General features: G+C 31.2%; 1 protein-coding gene across 1 annotated transcript; it reads right to left on the reverse strand.

Annotated features, from left to right (window-relative positions):
• LOC134681721 (uncharacterized) lies at positions 1–4,103 on the reverse strand. Its single transcript, XM_063541355.1, has 7 exons — positions 3,994–4,103; positions 3,344–3,437; positions 2,655–2,774; positions 1,806–1,888; positions 1,249–1,388; positions 406–494; positions 1–35 (listed from the first exon to the last, which is right to left on the reverse strand). Exons 1-6 carry the CDS (start codon positions 4,088–4,090, stop codon positions 426–428), a joined length of 603 nt encoding a protein of 200 aa, XP_063397425.1. The 5' UTR covers positions 4,091–4,103; the 3' UTR covers positions 1–35; positions 406–425.
• Positions 4,104–9,231: the final 5,128 nt, after the last annotated feature.

Here is a 9,231-nt window from a genome sequence, read left to right on the forward strand (position 1 = left end):
ATGTTGTTTGTTTTCAGTTATTCTGCTCTTACAACCTACAAATAAAAACAAAAGCTTCAGTTTTGTTCAATTGAAGATGTTGAACGTCGTGTTTGAAGATAACATTTTAAAAGTGTTGTCATTATAAATCCAGGTATATTTTTTTGGTCCATTGCATTTATCACGCTTAGGTACTAATGTAAATATGAGAATTTTATTACACATACGTTTTACATGATCATCTGGCACTTCCCTAAGTTTGCTACCTATTGACGGATAATAACAAAGTCGTTGAATTTACATTTTGTGAATGTTGTGATACATTCTGATTATCAAAACTGAAAAAAAGGTAAAAAAAAAAAAAAAAAAAAAAAAAGAATGACCACTTATAACTATCCTGTTAATCGAATTAACAATGATACGTACCTTTTTATATAATTTTCACATTATCCTTTAACTATTCTTGAAATTCTTGATGACTGTTTATTGATCGCTTTAGTAACAGCCTTACATATCTAAAAATAGATTGATTTTGTTGTTAATTTATAATTACGACATGGTTGTTTTATATATTTTTGTCAAATCACATAACTCACATAGATCTTGCTAACAACCATTTTAAAAGTAACACTTCAACCAAACGGACATAAGCAATTTTTAATATCGTTGGGTTTTTTGTCTATAGTACACAAATATAAAGATACCAGAACTATATTCCTTTGATACTTAATTCGATTAAGTACTTATCTAAATTATGACGAATGTAGGTTTGCACGGATAAAAAACATATTAAATGATGTTAACAATTTAATTTTAGTCTATTATTTTACTGAATTGTCTTTTAATTTTTTTCCAGGTTTACTTTCTGGTTATCATTGTTACGTATACATTATATTAAATCTAAAATGAATCGTGATCTTTCATTTTTAAACATGAATTAGCCATATTGTTGTACACACAACTAGTAGAGTTATAGAATATTGGAATTTTCAAAAGAAAAAATTTATTACATCTATACTAAATCTTTACATTCCATTTTAAATCATAAATATACAAGATAACATGAAAATTCCTATTTATTGATATTTATTTTATAGCAGTTTTGGTACACATTAATTTCACGAATAGTTCAAACTGTTCGTTATCAATTTACCAGTATCGTATAGATGACGGATTGAAACAAAGTAGTTTTACTCCTGGTGATTTAACTTATGAGGTAAAATACAAGCGGTCGAAGTTGTTATCTTATGATAATATATAAATACAAACCTTTACTTTTAGCTTCTTTTTTAACCATTTGTCAACATTCACAAATTTTCTAACAACCCATGCAAGCAGCTTGCCTCTTAGTTTGACTTTAGTGGCACCAATTGATTCAGAACAACTCTTTACTCTAAATGTGTTCTTGTCTACAAAAAGTTAACTTAGAGTAATGTCAAATAAAATACGGTACTGAAGCTTATTTGGTTCTTCGTTTTTCATATTTTAGCTCATTTCAGTGAAATTAAATTGAAGATAGTTTTGCTGCTGCAAACCTATATGGATTAGCAAACGAGATACGTATTTGGACATACCCTTACTTTGATAGTTGAATTTAAAGCTGCATGAATACTTAGACAGAACCGGATGCACCATTTTCAAGAATCACGTGTCTTTTCGTGTCCATGGAAATTTAAAACACACCTTTACTATTTGTTCGTGTTATTTTCATTGCATAACAGGGGGTGTACGGGCTTTTGGATAAGTGACATCTTGTCATCATTAGCATTTTGTAATCCTTAATTTGTCATTTAATTATTTTTTAAACATTGTATAGTTTGACTTACGTAAGGTTACCCGGAACTTCACATTTGAAACAGATGCTCTTAGTGTACCACTTTCCCTATATGGTATTACCCATAAAACTTTTCTGAAAAAAAAATACTTTCGAATGATTAATATTTCCAATTTTGAATCAAAACATTAGTGTATACACCTTGTTTGTAGATACATTTTCATCATATATTATGTATTTGTATATATTTTGATGGGCTAATCGGACAATACTTAATGCACTTTAATTCTGAAACGTCGCGTTATATTTTTGCACCGACACGAGTGGACATGACAGTTTTCTATTGGTACAATACGCTTTTAATTTCGTTGAGAGTTGTGTTCCCTCACTCAGCTTGGTGTCCATTTATCTTGTATATATTTTTAAGAGGTACCTATAAACTATAATACATTTATGGCTGTGACCATTTTAACTAAGTTATTTCTGTCTAAAAAAAAACCATTTAAACAGTTATATAAATTTTAAGGTATTGTTAGCCTTTTATCCAGACTGTTTATTTTAATCCAATATAATGTTTTATGAATTTTTACATTCGCAATCAATATTTCCTAGAAGTAAATAATGTATGCACAAGTTCAAAATTGTACTGATTTTCGAGGCTACATATTGTTAAGTAAAAATCGAAACAAAATATTCTATGACAGTTTTTGTTTATATTGTAATAAACAAGGTAACTAAAAATTTTATTATTTCAAAAAAAGAATACTAACATATTGTCCATGTGTTATGAAGGTCACCTTAAAGCCGATACCATATCGCATCACCTACATAATCGTAAACTTTAATAAAAAAAAAAAAAGGAAAATCTATTGACAAATAGTTTCGTATTGCGTTTACTTACTTTTTCACACGCCAATCAGCTGTTACTCCTATTCCAATGTTCGATGCTTCGACAATTTTACCTTTCGTCCAACTTCCCTTGATCGATATTCTTGGTATATCAACATGAGTTATCTTTATACTGCATGATTAGACAGGAAAATCATCGTTACATGTGACAAAAAATGAATACTAGTGACCTCAAATTAACAAATTTAATAACACGATCGGAAAACGCAAACATTTTATAACCAATTTGTACAATTCAATATTATTAGTATGACAGTAATATTAGAGACGAGTGTTAATATTAAAACGTATACCAAGTAAGGAATATAACAGATGTTATCCATTCATATGATGTGTTTACGCTTTTGATTTTGACAGTTGTTATTACTATCTGTTTTGACTTTTACTCAGAAATTTGTATTTTTGTGATGTAACCATACAAAAAGAGAACAAGATGTATCAAGTGTGTCCAAAGCGTAATTTTTTATTTACCATCGTCAAAAAAAAAAAAAAAAATATAAGACAAAGACTGACAAAAACTTGCAAAAAGATATATGACGCTATTTAATATACAAAGAAAGACGTGTAACGATTAATGTTCGTCTATCACTTTTTATTTATAAATACGCAGAAGACAAAAACAATATTTTATAACCCCTCGTTTACATATTTTAATCAGAAAAAAGGACGATAGCATCTTACTTTTTTATGTATGATCCTCCTTTCATATTTAAATCTTTTATCTTTAGTCGACTGGAAAGGTCTTTGCCTGAAATTGCTTTCCAAATACGCGTGACTGAAAATGACACATAGATATTATTTATGCACAAAAAACAGGGAAAAACTAAAAACCGGTACTACCGAATCGACCCAATGATATTATATATTCTATTTCATGAAGACGTTTTACATTTATACATTTGTTTAATTTGGTAGAATTGGTAGAATACACTACTTAACAGAAGAGTGATATATTGATGGTTGCTTAATGTTCATATTTATACATAACATATGCTTAGTACAGATAAGTGTTGCTTAAATGAGTTGAACATGTGGTTTTCGTTGCCAAACATCCAAAAGCTGTTAGTCAACAATGAAGTCTTTTAATAAACCAACGCGCTATTTACACTTTGATGCAGTTAAAAGTATAAATAATTAAACAGATAAATATTTTTTTCTAAATACGTGATTCAACAAAGCACAATTGTATGTCTATATTTCATTTTACATTGTAGTATTTTGTAGCATTGTTTAAACGTTTTCTGTTTTATTAAAATGAATCAAAATGTTTCATCGTGTTCATTGCTAGTTTTTTGATATAATGTATTTTGATATAGTAGGTGTAAACTAACCTTGTTTGATTTGCTGCCATGTGATTCTCCTAGGACAAACATTAGGAATTATTACCAAAAACAAACATAAAACTGAAAGTGTAATTTTACACTTCATGATTGCTACGCCACCTTTTAAAAGTATAGGACAGTTCAAATGCATTAGAACTTATTTTATAATATCTTTTGGTAATGATTTTTATCGTTATGATATGGTCGTATGAATTTCCAAATAAAAATGACACAGATGTTGTTGTTATGTACTTCAGAAATTTGAAATTTATTGGAAATGAGTATTATTATTACTTGGAATTCGTAGAATTCATATCTACAGGATTACAAGAATTTAATAAGTAAGAAGTTGTGCAAAGATATTTTGCCAATTTTGTAGTAATTTGTGGCAAATCATCGATTGGAAAAATTTTAATTTGAAAAATTGTCCTATGAATTATATTTTCCAGATTATAACCTACCCAGTAGTGAGCACTATTGTGTTCACATTAGTTGTCAATAAATGGTCATAACAACATTTGGAACACACATTGAAGCTTCGAATTACTGAATCTTTTCTACTTCTCTAATTGATCCTTTAATCAGTGTTTGGCAACACTTTTTTAATGTTAGGTATCAAAGGCTTTTCAAATTCGTGCTTTATTTGACCATTTGGTTTTTAATTATTACAGCGTCATTGGTGAGTCGTTAAGACGTTATTATAGTCCAGTCGAATTGTGAAACAATTGCTCAGATTGTGGTAAAACTTTGCAGAGTTTTAGTTGAGGTTATAACTAACATTTTTAGCTATGGACCCAATTCAGAAAATCAAAATGGCGGCTCTGGACGGCCATTATGAAATCATGTCCAATAAATAATAAAGAATAATTAGAAAAATATTAAAAATAAATTTCTTTACCAATTTTTAAAAACATCCGTATTTCTTATGACAAAGAATATCAACTAGGAACTATTGAAATATTTAGTGGCCATCTTGAATGGTGGCCATTTTGGAAAAGTAAATATCCAATATATCATAATTGGCTATCCTATTTTTTTTTGAATTAATACTAAGTTTACAACTAGTTTTGCTAATTATTTATTTGTGACTGTGAATATAGAATATTCACCAAGTGCTCAAATAAGCCATGCGCATGTAAACATAGTTAACAAATAAATGTATGTAAAGAAAGACGTAAATTCTTTTAATTGCAGTTAAGCATATAGGGCTTAATTACTTTTTTACCACCAAAAAATGTGTATATACAATATGAGTTATGACCACTGTTTATTGAAAAGGAAACTGCGTAGCTATTAAAATCACTGGAGCTGACCAAAATAATAAAAAAAAAATATACTGGAAAAAATTCCGTAACGCGAAGAGAGGACACGTGAGGATTTACAATGCCAGGTAAATACAAAAAAAGCAGACATAGACATTTGAGGTGGTAATCAGTAATTTATTGAAAACATACAACTGTTTCAAGTTGACGGAGGCCATGTAATGAGGGAATCACAAGGCAAAAGGTTCTTATCCTTTCAAGACAAATCTTAAGATCAAAATATATATTGTCAGGAAAACAAAAAAAAGTCTAAGATGAGTCACGGATTGAAAAAAAAACCCAGTAAAATAACCAGCCACAGTTGTGATGAATCAACAAGAACAATGACTGCAGGGTGTTTTGATTTTCTTTCTTTTTGATGAGGTATCTGACTATCATTCATCATGAAGCATCGACAATACTGATCGACAATAGTGTACGGTACTGTCACTTGAACTACTAACCATTGTTCTTTAAGCCAGACTCAGTGCTCGAGATTAATATTTCAGGAGCAGATAATATGCTAAATTTGTTTGTTAAAACTGCACGACAAGACAATTAGTCAGAATTCAAGACGCAGAAAGAAAGTCAAGAATCTAATATCCATTGAATGGACCTTGTCACAATGATAGAAAACAGTGACGGCTCACAGTCTTGAATTGTTTTAATATTTGAAATTGATGATAGCTGAACATTTTACAGTAAATGTTCTTTGTAAATATGAGTTTTCATGAAAGGAATGATTAATGCAACACTTCTAAAATTGAAAATTAGCTGCCATTGATGATATGCAAGCACACATGAGTTGTTGCGTCTTTCTCCGGATTCTCAACGAATATGTCGGGAAAGTTCTGAAACAGGCGATGTCTCTTAGTCGTGCTGGTGAAAGCCTCTTCATAGTCGAAGTAACTAGAATAGTTTGAAGAGTTAAGCTTGCAGCTATAAAAAAAGTTTACAGGGACATATATAGTTTACCCTTTTACTAGGAGGTCTGTTATAGAGCGTCACGAATACCTTTGTTGAAAAGCAAGAAAACTAATGTATCTTACTTAAAATTGAGAATGGAAATGGGGAATGAGACAACAACCCGACCAAATTAAAAACAACAGCAGAAGATCACCAACAGGTCTTCAATGTAGCGAGAAATTCCCGCACCCGGAGGCGTCCTTCAGCTGGCCCCTAAACAAATATATACTAGTTCAGTGATAATGAACGCTTACTTGTATGCTTTCTATGGCAGCTACATTCCAATTTTGTTAACAGCGTTGTATCAGTTCTTCCTTCCCTGATAACGCCAAGTTGTTCCAGGCGTTAACTGTACAATTAAGGGTGATCTGCAAGCTTGGAGATTAGTACAAAACCTCTTCCAAACCGTGTGCCTTCAATGTATTTTATCATTTTGGAAAGCACAGCTCCAAGGATAAAAGATTTGGCTTTCTTTTTGTGTCTTGTACTCTTTGATTTGTTACGTTGTCAAGTTTGATCAATCATCAAGCAGGATATTAGTGAGTTGACATTTTCAGCTTTTACTTTGGCTAGGGGAATATGTCTTGTAGTATAGGTGCACAGTCATGCCATATTTTTGTCGATTTGAAAATGTCGATGTATCATGGAGATCTTCAGATACATCACCACAGAAAAAAGTCATTGATTTTGTTGATCCAGTTATACTTTACAGTGTATGGTTACTTATTGTTTTCTTTCAATTGACAACTTATCTAGTATGTTTTCCCTTTAACTGAAGAACTATTTTGAGATCTGAACATTTGTTTGACATGATTTGTGCCATTATGCCTTGTGATTCTGGAGTTCCATAGCCCTCATTCAACTGTTTCGAGTTGAGCGAAAGAAAAAGCATTTCAAAACCCATCATCTTTATATGTTTGCATCAAAAGAGTGATTGCCAGCTAACATGTCTATGTCTGTTCCATTTGTAACTGCTTGGCATTGCAAACCCTCACTTTTCCTCTCTTGCCGTTTCACAAATTACTTCCAGTCTAATCGCCCAAAGTGTTCTTCTGATATCTAGCCCCAGGGTTTTTGAAATCTACAATTTCGATTTTTTCCAACAAAACTTTCGGTCATAAATTATATCATATATATGTAATTTCGGTCTTAAAAAGATACTGAGGCAAACATGTTATTACCAAAAATTCTGCAACTGATATCTTTATTTTGTAAACATGTGCATGACTTATCTGACTTCTTTTTGAATATCTTTACTATTAAACGAGAAGACTTCATTTTGGGTGTCGCTTCTCTTGTTTACACAAGAAATTAATCATCATGCCTCTGTGTCCTATAGGTACAGTGCATAATCGCATTTGTCATCCATTCATATGATTATTCAGATTGAGTTATTTTGGGAGAAAAACGAGAAAAAGAGGTGTCCGGATATGTTTCCGTCTTTGGACGAAATTTTAAGTCAGATTAGACTTCCGGTTTGCGTTTTTCTGTCACTTTGAACATACAGATACTACGAATAAAGTGTATTTTCTGTCTGATATCCGTCACTGGACTAAATTAGACCTCCGGTTTGTGTTTTTCTGTATACTTTGAAACAAATGCATATACTACGAATAGAGTGCATTTTCTGTCTGATATCATTTTCAAATTTACTATCCACGGCTGTCACAGAGTTTATCAAATGAGAGATCGATGGGTCTGCATAATATATCAATGACCACCGTGGATCGATTATTAAACTGAGAATTGAATGTAAAAAGAAAATACACTTTATTTATAGTAATGAATGAAAGGGGGAGGGGCAGGACCTTTTCGGGACGTCGGGAAAGGGTGTTTTTAAGATCGAAATTTCAGGATTGACCATTTCGGGATCCGGGATTTCAATTTGTATTAAATTCGGAATCTCGGGATTTCATGTTTTTAAGCCCGGGATATCTGGACCAGGGCCCCTCCAATCCCCCTTTATGTGTGTTCTAGTCAAATATAAATTAGTAAAAGATGTATGAATGCAAGCAGTGAATTAATAAGATTAGCGAATAATGATATATAGGAAAATCATGTTTTCAAAATGGCCATCATTCAAGATGGGTACCCCCAAAAAATCAATGTATATGAAGTTCTCAGATTACAGGCAGGCCTTGTCATCTGTGATTAATATACCATATGACTATATAATAAATTCCTGCAGTAAGCGCTAACTTATACATGTTATAAGTCAAAGTGAACACGGTTACTAAGGAAATGCAAATGTGTACAGGCAGTATTAAGTAGTACTTCGATATGTTAATGTGGACGATAATGCGATCGAATTCGATAGACAGAGTGTGGTTTGGCAAAACATGTACATTTCATTTGTTGTTAGATATTTTTGACATCAATTGAAAAAAAAATGAGTAATTGATGTTCTTTTATCATTACTTGCATGATATGAAATTCTTTATGTCTGCAATCAAGGTTTTTGAAAGTTGTTCAAATGAACAATATCAACAAAACCAATTATCCTGTATTCAGACAATTATTATAGACGACAGGTTTACACATATTTTCTTGCTTTATTTGTACTTGTTAAATAAAATTCTCCTGTCATTCTATGTTGAACCAGCGTTGGAACGAATATTGCTTTAAGAGTAATAGTTCATTTTATGATCCTCTTCGTGGTCCGCATTTTAATGCTGTTATACCCGATACGAAACAGAAGAATAACTCCTGTTTTCCTGTTTATATAGCTCAAACAAATACATTTGTATATCTACGACAACGCATTTTTTATTTTTATTTTTATCGAAAAATGACTACATATTTCGGCTGAGAAAAAAAATCAAGATTTTTCAATAAGACTGCCATTCAATATGGGTAATATTTCTAAAACTTTTGTTCAAAAATACAATTGAAATCAGCACTGTTTCATGTCAATATCTTCTTTAATATCATTTTCATGGTTTTTTTTTATTAATCTACAGAGATCAAACGGCCGCCATTT

Source organism: Mytilus trossulus, chromosome 8 (assembly GCF_036588685.1).
Source record: "Mytilus trossulus isolate FHL-02 chromosome 8, PNRI_Mtr1.1.1.hap1, whole genome shotgun sequence".
Taxonomy (NCBI): domain Eukaryota; kingdom Metazoa; phylum Mollusca; class Bivalvia; order Mytilida; family Mytilidae; genus Mytilus; species Mytilus trossulus.